This window comes from Solanum verrucosum, unplaced genomic scaffold, assembly GCF_900185275.1.
Source record: "Solanum verrucosum unplaced genomic scaffold, falcon-dt-bn FXZP01000229.1, whole genome shotgun sequence".
NCBI lineage: Eukaryota > Viridiplantae > Streptophyta > Magnoliopsida > Solanales > Solanaceae > Solanum > Solanum verrucosum.
Window position 1 is genome coordinate 4145559 of NW_026020011.1, and position 17254 is coordinate 4162812.

At 35.0% G+C, this 17254-nt stretch overlaps 2 protein-coding genes across 2 annotated transcripts in view; one reads left to right on the forward strand and one right to left on the reverse strand.

The window, feature by feature from the left end:
- The window catches only part of LOC125819887 (probable rhamnogalacturonate lyase B), a 425441-nt gene that overhangs the window by 238931 nt on the left and 169256 nt on the right, over positions 1-17254 (reverse strand). The window lies entirely within an intron of this gene.
- Positions 7178-10690, forward strand: LOC125819898 (serine carboxypeptidase-like 11). The gene is made up of 14 exons (XM_049499304.1): positions 7178-7299; positions 8152-8297; positions 8392-8468; positions 8566-8688; positions 8785-8887; positions 8974-9011; positions 9107-9205; positions 9296-9382; positions 9482-9631; positions 9840-9911; positions 10017-10147; positions 10233-10346; positions 10442-10487; positions 10607-10690. Exons 1-14 carry the CDS (start codon positions 7178-7180, stop codon positions 10688-10690), a joined length of 1392 nt encoding a protein of 463 aa, XP_049355261.1.

Genomic DNA, 17254 nt, shown 5'->3' on the forward strand with positions numbered 1-17254 from the left:
TGAACAACAGGCTGATATTCTTACCAAAGGACTTGGTATTGGTCAACATACTTATTTGGTGTCCAAGCTAGGCATGAAGAACATCTTCATGGCTCCTAGCTTGAGGGGGGATGTTGAGGAATTGATCAAGTGCACATCAGTGCCTTAATGTTGAGGAATTGATCAAGTGCACATCAGTGCCTTAAAGACGTCTGCACACTGGATTATTAATTAAGTTTGTTACAAGTTGTTAGTTAGTTACAAGTTTGTTAGTTAGTCATCAATGTATAAAAGCATGACTCATGTACATAACTTCACAGTTTTTGAGTCTATGAAGAAAAGCTCCCACAAATGCTCTCTACGTTTTACAGTTTTCTTCTTCAATTGAGTATGTTTTGATATTGATGAATAGAAACCTAATTGTGTTTTAGGAGAAGATGTTATGGTGAATTTGAAGTGTGTGCGGGGAGTATTAGAGGTGAATTCAAGATTTAAATGTGATGAATTTAACTTTTAAGATTTTTTTTGTACTGAACTTATAATTGTAGTTTTGAATAATAAAGTCGATAATATTCAATATTTATATTTGTCTAACGATAATATTTCCAAAGCTTCATTAGTATAAATTTGTGGACATTGAGGGGTGACTAATGATCTCGAAAAAAATAATTGCATCTGCAAGTCATTAGTCTGTATTTTTTGGGTAAGTTTGATTTGTTAACTTTTGTCTCTATTTGACCCAATCACATAAGCACTAGATCATTGGACCTGACAGTTGCCCGCTCTTTGATCAATGAACTAGAATCCTTCAAAATTTGTCATTCCTAAAGTAGTTTACTGAAGAGGTAAAAGTTAATTTATTAATAATGAATAGGGTGGATCCATAAGGATCAGGAAGGAAATCAATACAATCAATCTAAGATATAAGTGAGGATCTTTACTGTTATGAATATGCTAAAACTATTGAAACTAAATCTGTAAATAAGAAATATAAATAATATACAATCACTCTAAGATATATCTCTAATATGCCCCCGCAAGATGGTAGGTCGATCAGAGAAGCCAATCTTGGAACATAACAGCTCAAAAGATCCACTTGGAAGAGATTTTGTGAGCATATCAACTAGTTGGTCCTTTGAGGAAACATGAGAAACCCAAAGAATGCATTGCTGGACTAATTTACGGACAAAATGATAATCAAATTCAATGTGCTTCATGCGAGAGTGGAACACAGGGTTAGCACAAACGTATGTAGCACTAAGATTATCGCAGTAGATGACTGGTGTCTTAGCGGGAGTAACAGACAACTCCTTGAGAAGATTACACACCCAACAAAGTTCAACAGTTGTAGAGGCGATGGCCCTGTATTCTGCCTCCGTCGAAGAACGAGCCACAACTTGTAGTTTCTTAGAACTCCATGAGACTGGATGACAGCCAAGAAACCCAACATATGTTGTAGTAGACGAGCGATCATCGCGATCACCAACTCAATCCGAGTTAGAGTAGGCATGAAGTAAAAGAGGAGATTCTTTCAGAAGAAATAGACCACGGTCTGATGTCCCATCTAGATAGCACAAGACACGTTTTTGCCATGGTTGAATGGGTTGCCGTGGAACAGCTTGCAAACTGAGACAACTTGTTGACTATAAAAGCAACATTTGGACGAGTAAACATCAAATACTGCAAGCTTCCAACTACATTCCGGTACTGTGTTGGATCTTCAAGAGGAGAACCATCTTTAGAACCTGGACATGAAGCACAAGCGATTGGTGTCCTCACTGGTTTTGCATCTGCTATGTTGGTTCTGTCAAGTATATCATATCCCACTAAGTGCAACATACATAAGTTAAACGACAATATAATCACATGCATATATCAAACATATACAATATCATCAATATTTACGAACAACAAACAACTTCACATGTCTCAAATACACAATTATGACAAGTCATTGGTCCTCTCATGGAACCCAAACCCAAATAGTTAGCCTACCGGAATGTGGTACTCGATCCAATGATTATGCCGGAATGTGGTACTCGATCCAATGATTATGCCGAAACGTGGCAACCGATCCCATAATTATGCCGGAACGTGGCAATCGATCCAAGTTAGTTATGCTAGAACGTGGCAACCGATCCATCCGAGAGGGACATGTGAGATAAGTATCTCCAATTGTTTGTCGATTCATGTACTACGTCATTATTTTCCTAGCCTCTTTTTCCTAGGGTTGTCACTCGGGGACGAGTGATGGGTAAATTGGTATCTATTGTAATGACTGGGTAACGTCATTATAGAGAAGCCAATGGAGGAAAATTTGGGGCCGAAAAACTTTTTCGTAGTATTTGGATTTTTCCAACCTAGTCCAAATTTCAACGAAATTGGAGTCTTTAAGGTGTAGAGAAATCTGGTAACAATCAGGTGATTTATTTATAATTCTAGTTACATGAGTGGTTAGATAACTTGTTAAGGAATCCGTACGACTTTACGAAATTGAATTCGAGCGAGTATGTAACACCCTAGAGAATTTTCGAACTAAGACTCGAGCCGTCCTTTATGTGGAGTGAGATTTTACCGAGGAATAAAATTTCTTGAGTGTTAAGTTAAGATCCCTAGATGTAGCACATTGAGTTCCAAGAAGAGTTGAATTGGAAATAGTCATTTTGGAAAGAATCTGGAAAATTTGGCTATGGAAAAAAAGTGAGTTTTTGGTCAACTTTGAGCAGTCGTAACTCCTAGCTCAGAATGATTTAGGCGAATTTCCAGTTATTTCTGGAAAGCCCTTGGAATGATCTTTCCAACGCCGCCGAGTTTGCTTGATTCTGAGTTCGTATGAGTGAGTTATGCCCTTTGGAAGTTGGGCTGTCGGCACAGTCGCACAGTCGCACAGTGCAGTTTGTTTAGTCCGAAAATTTTAAGGGTATTTTGGTCTTTTCCCTAATAATTTCTTTGGGTTATATTGAGGTGTTAGACTGATGTTTGGATCATTTTTGTCCCATTTTAAAGAGTGAGAGTAAGAGTGAGAGTTAGGGCTTGGAAGATAAGAGAGAAAGAAGAGGAAAAGAAGAGGAGAAAGAGAAGAAGAAGCTAAGGATCGTCGTGGATTTTCATCGGGGGTGATCCCTAATCAGGTATGTGAGTCTTTAGTGTGGGTTTATCCTTCCCCCCCACATACCAAGCTCGTTTTTATGATTTGAGAAGAGATTGGATTTGTTGTTGAAGTTGTTGAAGTTGTTAGTTGTTGTTGATGTTGTTAGTTGTGTTGTTGAAGTTATTGTTGGTTGTGGGACAGGATTGGGCTGTGTATTTGAGTTGTGATCTATTGTATGTTGAGAGATTGATGATCCTTAGTGTTGGTTGGTTCATACCCCCACACACCAACTCGTTTTCAATTCCAAGAGAAGATTTATTGGTTGTTGAAGTTGTAGTGGTGTTGTGTTGAAGTTCTTGCTAATTTAGTACAGATTTCTGGCTGTGATTTTTGAGTTGAATCTATTGTATAATAAGGGTCTTTATGATTCTAAGTATTGCTGCTGAAACCTTGAGGTTGAGAGGGTTTAGAATTGGAAAGAAACAAGGGGAAAAAGAAGGATTTTTGGGGAAAAAGGGGCTGGGCTGTCGCACCTCTCCTAGTGCCAAGGACACCAATCCTTCCCTTTCATTTACCATTTTTTTCATACATGTTCCTAGGTATTATACCTATGTTTCCTAGTTGTTTCCAACACTCCAAGGTACTTCTAAAAGTCAAGAACTCATCCGTAACATGTGATCAATCCAAATTTCAAATTCAAGTGAAGTTAGTTTCCAATTCAAGTGAAGTTAGATTCCAATTCAAGTGAAGTTAGTTTCTAATTCAAGTGAAGTTAGATTCCAATTCAAGTGAAGTTAGTTTCCAATTCAAGTGAAGTTAGTTTCCAATTCAAGTGAAGTTAGATTCCAATTCAAGTGAAGTTAGTTTCCAATTCAAGTGAAGTTAGATTCCAATTCAAGTGAAGTTAGTTTCCAAGTCAAGTGAAGTTAGTTTCCAAGTCAAGTGAAGTTAGAAGTTAAGTAAGTCAAAGCAAGTCTTCAAACTTTTCACGAGTCTTCATTGAACGTTTTAACTTCATTCTAAGGCTTAAGTTCCAAGTTAGTATAGAGTTCCAAGTTAAGTATAGAGTTTCAAGTCGAGTGAAAAGTATTGAGTTTCAAGTCAAGTCAAAAGTTAAGAGTTTCATGTTAAGTTAAGAATTTCACATCAAGCCAAGAGTTCAAGTAAAGTAAATAGTAAAGAGTTGAGTTCATTTTCTCAAAGTTATTAGGGAACTATGTATTCCCAAAGAAGTTTTAAAGAAATGTTTTTACATTTAAACAAGGTTGAAAACTGAGATTTCCAAAAGAGCCTTCGGGCTAGTTTTTGAGTAATTATCTCATATCAGCAGGAAAACATATGTTTTAAAAATATAAGAGCCAGTACATTTTTGGGAGTAGTATTGAGCACCGAATTGGGGGAGCGTTCAAAGAACCCACAGCCCCCATAGAACCATGTTAGCCACCATGGGTAGAAAATGATCATACTTTTTAGATGAATCCTTTTCAGATTAGACTAGTGGATCCATTAGGCAGTTCAGGTCTTATACCTTTGGCCGGGTATAAGATGCTCTGGCAGCGTGAGGTCGATCGTTGTATCATCACTATAGCTCTTATGTGATGGTTGTCGGTTAGAGAAACTCCCACAACAGTTATTGTATTTTTATACACAGAAATTATTGTATTTTATATACATCAGTTCATTTGTATTTCTATATACATCTCAGGCTTATTGTATCCTTGTATACACACAGAGTTTATAGCATGTTTTAAACAGTCTTTCTTTATATCGCACTTGTTTTAAATTACCTTATATTGAAAGAAGTCAGTCAGGTTGAGTTCAGTTATTCAAGAGTCGAGTATCCTTGAGTTAAGTATCTTTGAGTTAAGTATATATCTTGAGTTGAGTATATATCTTTGAGTTGAGTATCTGTCTTTGAGTCCAGTATCTATCTTTTGAGTTGAGTAAGTTTGAGTAGTTTTGAGTATTCCTTGAGTTGAGAAAGTTTGAAAAAGAGGTAAGTTATTCAGTTTATTCCAGTGTTTCTTCTAGCCTATGTTGTTTAGATTTCCAGCTTACATACTCGTACATTCCACGTACTGAGCCATTTGGCCTGCATCTTTTTATGATGCAGACACAGGTATTCAAGATCATCAACAGGAGATTCGTTGATACATCCGGGAGTTCCAGTTAGCTATGACAAGCCTCTTTGCTTCCGGAGGATTTCATTTACCTTTCAGTTGTATCAGTTGTTAGGAGGTCGTGGGTCTTGTCCCGGCTTCCATCTTTATCAGTTAGAGGCTTCATAGATAGACAATAGAGTTTCAAAAGTCTCTTCATTTATTTTGTTAAATGTTTTGAAGACTAAAGTTTCCTTTTATGGCGAGTTGTATATATATTCTATTATCAGAGTTTTCTTTTGAGTTAAAGATTTGTAAAGTTGAGTTTATAAACTTTTTTTTCAGTTTTAAGCTCTTGTATGCTTAAGTTAGTATTCCGCTTGGAGTCAGCCAGGATGAGGGTTCGCTTGGGGACCAGCAATGGTCTTCGAGTGCCGGCCACGTCTAGGGTGTAGTCTCGGGGCGTGACAGAGTAGAACTCCCGAAATCGATCTTAGCGTGAAGGGTATTTTCTGAGCATTGTGGGTTGGAGGTGTGTTGTGAAATGGGGATTTTGTAATTCTTTAAATAGCTCACTGGTTCGTGCAAGCTGCCTTAGCGGGGGTTTTGACCGCTCTGGCAGGGCCACTGAAGCGGGATGAGGGCCGCTATGGCGGGTTCGACGCGACTTAAGGTCGTAAATAAACCCCTAAACGACCTCATTCTGCACTTTTCAACTTTTAGAGCTAAGGAACGAACCCCAGGGGACTCCTAACAGTTTTCCACCATTTTTGAGGCTAAAGGTAAGCTTTTCACTCCCCGAATCCGTTTTTCAATCAGTAGAAGGTAATAGAATGGGTAATTATCGATGGAGGAGGGTTTTGATCTAGATTCTATGGTGGAAACAACCCTATTTTTGGATACTTGGGATCATGGGTTTGATCTAGGGTTCATAGAATTGTAAGCAATTCGGGTAATTAGTGATGGTTTATTGATTCCCGTGTTATTATGATTGTTTCTAGACCAAGAACATGTGGAACGAATCCGGAAAGGGATGGATCAAGTTTATTAGGGTTTCAAGCTTGTTTCGAGGTAGGTGGTGGTTGTTATTCTATGATTGTGTGATGTATGTTTGTTCTTGCTACATTATGATACTTGCATGTATGCAAATGTTGCATTATTGATCACACGTGTTGTAAATGAAATAGATGAATGATGGTTACCATGAAATCATGACTTAAACGTATGATCTTGAGGATACTATGAATTTGGAAATGAATTCTTCAAGTTTGTAAAGAAATTTTTTATATTTGAAAATTATATAAAGAGTATGCTTCTAAGTCATAATACCCTTTTAGTCTAGTTTTGGCTTATTCGTACACAATAAATAGATTTTTCATGTTATTGTTAATTTTAGAAAATTAAGAGAGACTTTTTTTACTTTTTGAACAAAACATCACCTGATCATGGTTTAGTTGCTATATGATGTATTGGAGGAAAAGTGATGTTTTGGAACAAAACATCACCTGATAAACGTGCCATCCACTTTACAAGTTGCTATATGATGTATTGTGTGGTGCCAGTTGTAAAAGGGATGAATATTTGAGCCTTTAGTGTACGTGGCTCCGCCACTGGGGTGACTCAAATAACTCTGAATTAGTTGAAGAGTACGACAAAGCTTCACCAAAAAAAGAACATCTTCCTTCAATATAAACATACTCTCTTTTGGGCGGATCTTCCATTTCATGTTTTCTATGAGGACACTATTTATTATATTTAGTTTCTATCAGTTTCTCAAGATCGATATACATATATATACATGATTTTTTTCAAAGTTAATGGATACACGTGCTGACGTGCAACCCCTCGTAAACATGTGGATCCACCGTTGGATTAACATGTGCTTTCTTAGCTTTCTTGTACCATAGAAAATCTTATCCAAACATGCCACGTGGAGTATATTATATGGTGTGAATTCATTAAAATCACCTAAAATCCTCAGAACTTACCAATTATTATTTCATCAGCAATGTTTCATCTTCTTTTTCTTGTTACTTTCTTTGTACATGCACAAAGTATTCCTCAGAATAGCTCAATTGTTGAATATCTTCCTGGTTTTGATGGACCTCTTCCTTTTTATCTTGAGACTGGGTAATTTTCTTCTCTTTAATGTCTCTATATTTATATATATATATATTATGTGTCATCAATATGAAACTTTAATTTTACCTCTTAATTTCTTGACTAAAATATATAATCTTTTTTATTTCATGTGTCATGTTCAACAGTTTTATAACTACATAAATATTATGATATATCTGAGATCATAAGGTTTTAAAAGCTTTAGAGCTTGTTCGAGTTAGCTAACTGTAAATAATGAATAAATTTTAGGAATTGAAAAATATATTAATTTTATTAATAAACATTTATTATTTATTTGAATATAAGTGACAACTTATAATAAACAATTGATTTGATGTGTTTGGTAGAAGGTGTTGGTGAGCTTTTCTTTTGTTGTTAAAATGACGAAAATACTCTTACAATTTTTATTATCTTTATAAAGAAAAGAAGGAGCGTGAATAGGAGAAAGTTAGGAATTTTGTTTTGAAAAAAAATATTTTGAGAACTAGAAAAAATATCAGATAAAATAATTTTAAAATGTGATCAAACAAATAGTGTTTAGATTTTGACTTATAAGTATTTTGGTTGGTGACCAAATGCGTAAATAAACCCATAAGTGATTTTAAGTCAAATAGTCTTTTCTAATTACACAAAAATATAATGACATTTAATACAAGAAGGTTGAAATGTCTTACTGTAGTTTCTTGATACAACTTTATGTTCAATCAAATTACTACCTCATATAAATTAAAACATGAAAATTTCTTTTAGCTTTTGAAGGGCAAGAAATTGATGAGGTAGTAGTAATAGTATTTTCATAACATAATACCTATATACTAGTCTCAAAAAATTGTTGAAGTGATGAATTTTTGAAATTTTCAGATACATTGGAATTGGTAAAGCTGAGGAAGTACAACTATTCTATTACTTTATTAAATCCGAATCCGATCCGAGAAAAGATCCGCTCTTGCTATGGCTAAGCGGAGGGCCCGGTTGCTCTTCCTTCACAGGGTTGGTGTACGAAGTAGGTAAATATTAAATAGATCAAATTTAACGTATGATAGCATGTTAGTTATATTAGGTTACCAATTGTAATATGTTCATGATACATTTTTTGTTTAGGTCCATTGAATTTTGGTCAAAAGGCATACAATGGTAGACTACCAATTCTTGTTTCAAGTCCATATTCATGGACCAAGGTAACACAATTTTTATTTTTTATTTTTTTCTTCATCGACATACATATATTTGCTAGTTCGCGAGCATATATAATAAATGTTTTCCTTAAATTTGTAGTTCGCGAGCATACTTTTCTTGGAGCAGCCTGTTAATACTGGGTTCTCGTATGCAACAACTTCAGAGGCGTGCAAGTGTACTGATCTACAAGCGTGCGATCACGTCTATGAATTTTTAAGAAAGGTATTTGATAAATTCATGAACTATCTATCATCAGGCTGAAGATGAGCCATAAGGAAATGAAGACACTAATAAGTAACAATCAAATATATTATGCAGTGGCTTATTAATCATCCAGAATTCATTTTGAACCCTTTCTATGTTTCTGGGGATTCATATTCAGGCATTACAATTCCAGTTATTGTTCAACTAATATCAGATGGTAAGGACCAACGTAACTAACTTTGTACGTAATATGAATGTGTAGCATCACTAGCCACGTACAATGTTTTATGTTTGAAAATGCAGGAATTGAAGAAGGAAAAGAGCCATTAATCAACCTTAAGGTTAATTTTATATTTCTTTCTTTTTCGTTCAATTTCGAGATATATCAAGCACGGAAGAAAATATTGTTTTAATTCGATGGTAATATCCTTTTAAGGGCTATTCACTTGGAAATCCAGCAACATTTCCTGAGGAAGACAATTACCGAATTCCTTTTTGTCATGGTATGGGGCTAATATCTGACGAACTTTATGAGGTTGGTCCATTCCTTATTTCATAATACATTAACTTTGTATCATACAAACACAATGACACAAAAATGATAATTTGGATCTTGTTGTATCAGTCGTTGAACGAGTTTTGCAAAGGCGATTACATAAACATAGATCCTACCAACAAACTATGTGTTGAAAACTTTAAAATGTTCAAGAATGTAAGGTTACATTCCTTTTTGTATTTGTTAACATTTTCGAATTGGTTTTCAAACTTAGGTATTACAATAATATAATATTCTTGTAATGCAATTTTGTAGCTTGTGAGTGGTATAAATGATCAGCAAATACTAGAGCCTTTCTGTGGAACAGACTCTGACCGACCACACCAATTGTCTAGTGAAAGAAGGTCTCTTGAAGAGGATTTCATCTTTCAAAAATACGATGACCTCATCTGTCGAGAAAGTCGTGTAAGTCCCTCAAATGTTACTTCAAAGTATGAATATTCAATAAATTCAAATTTTGGAGCCACCTCAAAAACTCGTACACATAATGATCAAAGTATATATGCAATAATCAATCTCATTGTATGAAAGAAACATACGTCCTGTTTTCCTTGACCAGTTACATAAATACAAGGTAATTATAAATATATATGTATATACTTTCTGATTATAGGTCGCCACACGCAAGCTTTCCACTTATTGGGCAAATGACCCGAGAGTTCAAGAGGCTCTCCATGTTAGAAAGGTATTTCAATTCGTTTTATTTGTGTATGTATAGTAAATGTTGCTAAGAGCTATATATATGGTTTGAGATATTAAACGATTTTTTTTTTCGTTCTTCTTTGATTAGGGAACTATAAAAAGACCATGGCTGAGATGTAGGAATAGTATTGTGTCTACAAGTTACACAATTACTTTCAAGAATAGTATACCGTATCATGTAAACCTTAGTTCAAAAGGTTATCGATCACTTATATACAGGTCTAATACTTTCACTCTATGATAATATTTAGCTGAAGTTACTATATATAATATATACATAACAATTTATTTTTTTATTGAACAGTGGTGATCATGACAGTGTTGTCCCTTTCCAATCGACACAAGCATGGATAAAGTATCTAAATTATTCAGTTATTGATGATTGGCGTCCATGGACAGTTGATGGACAAGTTGCAGGGTATGATTATTCAAATTTTACTTCCCTAGATTTTCATTCAAATTAGATAAGACTATACAATTTTCATGAAATTCTTATATATCTTTGATTTGTAGTTACACAAGGTCTTTCTCAAATCATATGACATACGCGACAGTAAAGGCAAGAATTTTGTACACTCGTTTATATATTTATATATCTTGATTCTCAAACACAATAGTAAAATCGTCTAGTGCTCATATTCTCATATTTTTCAAATGTCTTTTTTTTTTTTCAATTAGGGAGGAGGACACACAGCTCCACAGGACAAAGACAAAGAGAGCTTCCATATGTTTAAAAGATGGATAGCCCAACAACCTTTGTAATCATTTTAGATATATCATGTCCGTAATGAATTAATATATGAATATTTCGGAAGAAAAAGAAGAAGAGGGAGAAAAAACCCTTCTACTCCCTCCATTTCAAATTAATATATGAATATTTCGGAAGAATAAGAAGAAGAGGGAGAAGAAACCCTTCTACTCCCTCAATTTCAAATTAATTGAATTGTTGAGACATTTTTCATTTTTCAAATTAACTTAATTGTTCAATTTTCAAGACTATTTTTAGAATGTTCTTTCAATTTTACCCACTCTTCATTAGTTAGCATTGGAATTAGTTATTAATTAATGTTTAGTTATTTTAATCATAAATTTGACAATAATTAATAAGGGTAAAAATGAAAAGTTATGCCTAATTTATGTCTTAATTTTCTTTTCTCAAAGGGTGTGAAACAACTCAACAATTCAATTAATTTGAAATGGAGGGAGTAATCTTTAATTAATTTCATATTTATTTCTTTGAATTACCATGAAAATATAACTATACCTCTATAGGCCTTTGAAAGTTGTGAATTGTCTAAATCACACACATAGTCAATTGTTTAGCTTCTCATTTACTGTAGAATAAAGTATCTCATCGATAGTTTTATCAATTCATTCCTTAAAGAACTTCTTTGAAGCTTTACAAAACAAAATTCCTAACTTTCTCCTATTCACACTCCTTCTTTTCTTTATAAAGATAATAAAAATTGTAAGAGTATTTTCTTCATTTTAACAATAACAACAAAAGAAAAGCTCAGGTAGTTGACATATGAGTAATAAAGTAATACGTCAACATATATAGATCCTAATCTTAAACGAAAAATCATGAAAGTACGTGACATATGAGTAACCACAATGTCGCCTTAAAGAAAATCCATGATAGCCGCATCCTCTCCCCAGCCTATGGTTGTGGGAGAGCCAACCACTAGTTCTAATCCAGAAGCAACTTATGTTAAATTCAATCCAAACTGGACAAAACTAAAGCTGAAATCTATAGATATCATTCATGGAGAATTAACCTACAATTACATTCACAGTGGAAGAGATAAATCAATACACTATGGAAGAAGGTCAACATCAAGCTCTAGTTTTCACATGATCCAAGTAATATGCAAGAGGTACGAAAGTTGTTGATGATGCGAGACTTGGCAGTATATATACCGGAGAAAAAAGCATTAATAACAAAAGTGGAAAAAATGGTTTCTGCAGATTGATTCTAATATTGTTCATGATGTCCATTCATCAGGGATTAAAGTTGGAGCTACTGAAACAATGGAGAAAAATTTGAATGAAAATCAACTTTCTTTGACTACAAATCCCACTCTAGTTCACATTAATGATGAGGGCCAAAATAATGCAGCTACAATCGCGGTGTTGACGATAGATGATGGACAACAACTAAATGGAACCAGATATGACGTAGTGCTTTTTGGAAAATCAGGACATCCTTTGGTAATTAATGCAACCGTTGAGTTGGCATTAGATCCCATGAGTGCGAAGGTAGTGGCAGATGGAGTGAAACATGATGCTCCGGGTGTTGAAAGTGTTGAATGCTTGGTTGACAACATGTCGCAGCAGGTCAACAATGCCAATAATTTTTTTGAAAGTGATGACGGAACTAATTCAATCGCCTTGATGAATGCCAAGAGTACAGGTAAAGGAGTGGAACTAATACATAAATCTAATTGGGCTGTGGTGACGAAGAAAAAATCTCCAAGTATTGGAATTGGTTCACCTATTCGTAACACAGTGCAACCGGTTGTAGATAGTCAAACTATGAATTCAGGTGCTCGAGAAATTGTTCCAAAGGAGGTCTCGTGTTTTAACACTTTTGATGCTCTTACGAATAATATTGTGCATGAGATCAATTCATCTCAAGTTAACTCTACAAATGAATTAGTTATTTCTAAGGAACAACAGGGTGCGACAAGTACTCCGAGGTGGGGAGATATAACAGATGAAGAGGAAGAACAAGTCAATTCCCCTCCTATGCAAAAGAAATTGAGCCCAACAGCTCCTGCTTTTGTGCCTAGTGGTGCCAAGTTAGTAACTCCCCGACAAGGTTTGTCATCATCAACAAATGTTGTTGCAATCTTAAGTGATCATTTGGTGAGTTCTAATATTAAAAAATTGGCTTCTCTTACACCTATTAACACTAACAAACAACTACAATTTGGTTGTAGTAGTACTTTGTCCCCAAATAAATTTGCTAATCTAGATGATGAGGACATCTATGAGGAAGAGGAAGAGGAAATGTTGGATTATTGTTTTACAATTGCAGCTAGGAATGCTGATATTTCTCCTAGGCATCAACGCAACAACAAAACGAAGCATGGAAGAAAGCATAGTTGGGATGATAAAGTGACTGAGGAGTTTGTTCCAAGGCACCTACCGATGCGACTGGCGAAACAGAATCATATGATATCGTCAACAACTTTAACAAGATACAATAAAGCCAAGAAGTGATAAACTACCAAGTGTTATTGGACAGATTTGAAGAAGAAGACAAGAGAAACATACTTCAAGTTCCTTTAGAAGGCCAATCTATCTTTTTAGTTCATACATTTGTAAAAGAAAGTTTGAGGTTGATAACTCAACTTTCTCCTTGGCTTTTATGATTTTTTATTACTTAAGAATCCTCACTTGTAATATCATCATAGAGTGTATTATAAATTTTATGATGATCATAGAATATCTAGTTCTCTCTAGCTCGTATTTTCTTCATGATTGTTAATTAGTAGAGGATAGGTATCTCATTAGGATTGGTAAGGTAAGGCCTAGCCTCCCTTGCTTGTACTTAATCCTACTGAGACTTTTTTATGCTTATTATTAATAAAAAGCCACTAGACCACTGTCTAGTGGTATATAAAAAAAAAAGAGTAACCACAATTACAAATTAAAAGAATAATTATTGTCTATGCAACATTTATGATATGAAATGAAATAATCTATCGAGATAAGTCTTGATTACTTGAAAGAACAAAAAAAAAAAAAAACATAGATCCTACCAACAAACTATGTGTTGAAAACTTTTAAATGTTCAAGAATGTAAGTTTACATTCCTCTTTGTATTTGTAACATTTTCGAATTGGTTTTCAAACTTAGGTAATGCATATTCTTGTAATGCAATTTTGTAGCTTGTGAGTGGTATAAATGATCAGCAAATACTAGAGCCTTTCTGTGGAACAGACTCTGACCGACCACACCAATTGTCTAGTGAAAGAAGGTCTCTTGAAGAGGATTTCATCTTTCAAAAATACGATGACTTCATCTGTCGAGAAAGTCGTGTAAGTCTCTCAAATGTTACTTCAAAGTATGAATATTCAATAACTTCAAATTTTGGAGCCACCTCTAAATACTCGTACACATAATGATCAAGTATATATGCAATAATCGATCTCATTGTATGAAAGAAGCATACGTCTTGTTTCCTTGATGAGTTACATAAATACAAGGTAATTATAAATATATATGTATATACTTTCTGATTATAGGTCGCCACACGCAAGCTTTCCACTTATTGGGCAAATGACCCGAGAGTTCAAGAGGCTCTCCATGTTAGAAAGGTATTTCAATTCGTTTTATTTGTATATGTATAGTAAATGTTGCTAAGAGCTATATATATGGTTCAAGATATTAAAAGATTTTTTTCGTTCTTCTTTGATTAAGGAACTATAAAAAGACCATGGGCGAGATGTAGGAATAGTATTTTGTCTACAAGTTACACAATTACTTTCAAGAATAGTATACCGTATCATGTAACCCTTAGTTCAAAACGTTATTGATCACTTATATACAGGTCTAATACTTTTACTCTATGATAATATTTAGCTGAAGTTACTATATATAGTATATACATAACAATTTATTTTTTTATTGAACAGTCGTGATCATGACATGCTTGTTCCTTTCCAATCGACACAAGCATGGATAAGTTATTGATGATTGTCGTCCATGGGCGGTTGATGGACAAGTTGCAGGGTATGACTATTCAAATTTTACTTCCCTAGATTTTCATTCAAATTAGATAAGACTATACAATTTTCATGAAATTCTTATATATCTTTGATTTGTAGTTACACAAGGTCTTTCTCAAATCATATGACATACGCAACAGTAAAGGCAAGAATTTTGTACACTCGTTTATATATTTATATATCTTGATTCTCAAACTCAATAGTAAAATCATCTAGTGCTCATATTCTCATATTTCTTAAATGTCTTTTTTTTTCAATTAGGGAGGAGAACACACAGCTCCAGAGGACAAACACAAAGAGAGCTTCCATATGTTTAAAAGATGGATAGCCCAACAACCTTTGTAATCTTTTTAGATATATCATGTCCGTAATGAATTAATATATTAATTATTTCGGAAGAAGAATAAGAAGAAACCCTTGTAATCTTTAATTAGTTTCGTATTTATTTCTTTGAATTACCATGAAAATATAACTATACCTCTATAGGCATGTCACGCCTCAAGCCTATACCCTGGATGTGGCCGACACTGGAGAACCATTGTTGGCCCCAGGCGAACCCTTAACATGGCTCAACTCTCAGCGGAAGACTTACTCAACATCAGATAAACTCAAATGAAAGCTTTAACTCAAAAGTCTCACTACTTAAACTAAGAATATTTAAAAATATTCAAACTGGCAACAAGGGAAACTCAGGTCTCAACATTTAACAAAGGGAATGAAAAAAGACTCATGAACTACTACTATTGTCACGCCCCGAGCTACCCCCAAGACGCGGACACGGGACCTAGGACCACAAGTGATCCCAAGCTAACCCTGTTGGTATGATCATGAGCATACTAAAGATAATAAACTAATGCGGAAGCTAATTCATAAATAAATCTGAAAAGATGGGGAATACCCATATACTATAACTGAATATATCAAATCTGAGAGTTTAATACAAAAAAATATCAAACTCAAAACACTAAGTTGAATCTAACTATGTCTGAAATAAACCTCTAAACTGACTAGAAATGTTGGGACATGCCCCAACTAGATCTAGCAAAACTGAAACTAAAGACTAAAAGCGATAAAGATAAGCATGTCACTAGTCCTCGAAGAATGAGGACTCACCACTGATGCTGCTGAACTGAAGATCGAGAACCGATCTAAGCGTGATCTGGATACTGAGAACCTGAACCTACATCACGAGAAGATGTAGCGCACGTATGCGTCAGTACTTGAAAGGTACTGAGCAGGCAGGATAGAGTAAATCTGAAAGAACATATAACTGAACAAAACAATAAAGCAATGAAATAATCTGAACATGATATAGAAACTGAATACTGAGCTAACTGAATGCAATGACCAATTTATAACATACTGACTGAATACTGAATGAACTGTAAATGTGGTCAATGCAATAGAGTCTGACTGAACTGTGGGAGCTACTAATAACCGACATAAAACCACATGAGCTAAATGTGGAGTCCAATGTATACGCCCCATCGAGAGGACCCAATATACCCTACCAGAGGTATAAAGGCATGCTGGTGTGATCACTAAACTGATGTTGCCCACAGAGGGGACTTACACCTACGTGGCTCGTAGTTCTGGGACTATATGGGTACGCTGAAACCCTAGTCCAACTCGGTATTATGCTACTCCCAATGAATTAAGTAGTTAACTGGTTATGACTGAATTTCTGTAAATACTGGATAGCTCGAACTGAACATGCAAACTGAGAATGCAACAATTAATCTAATAATGATGCATTCATAAACTGAGGCATGTAAAACTGAATACTGAAATATCTGACCTAGCATGTGTAATTCAAGAACTAAAGAAATACATAGCTAGGGTTCTGAAGTTCATGCGATAAACTGAGCAATAACATGATAATCTGATTTGGAACATTTAAATAACTAATTCATGATGATCTGCTATAATTCTAGAAACCCTAGGTATGTTCATAATCATGGAATCAAGAATCTGACTGAATTATAGGGACCTAATGGGCGAAAGGAACCCACTAGTGAAATCCCACATACCTGGTGACGAATTCCACAGAGAAATCTTTCGATTTCGGGGCTGGAACTGAAGGAACCTTGATGCGTTCTTGAACTAGGGTTCTTGACCTTTTTCTCCTTCTTGATTCTAATTCTTCTAAGTTTGATTAATGATTTGACTTAGGTAAGTTCTAGTTATGTTTCTAGGCTTAAACTGATTAAAATCTCATGATTTAGGGTTTAAACGACGTATCTTAGAGGTTAAACGAAATAGGAAAAGACCAAAAGACCCTTGAATTAGCTGTTGTCGGAGTGACTGACGGGCCTGACTGACGGTCCATCAATCAATCGACGGTCCGTTGATTGGGTCCGTAGGTCGAGTCTGCCCGACAGGGTTTCACTAAAACGGACATAACTTTTTACTCAGAGGTCGGAATTTAGAAATCTCAGTGGCGTTGGAAAGATAATTCAATTATCTATCTAACCATAGGTCATGGGACACATAATTCATTTTGTGCTAAGAGTTATGACCATCTGAAGTTGACCCATCAGAATTTCAGCTAACTGGCTGCTGACCCTCATCTACGGTCAGACCTACGGAC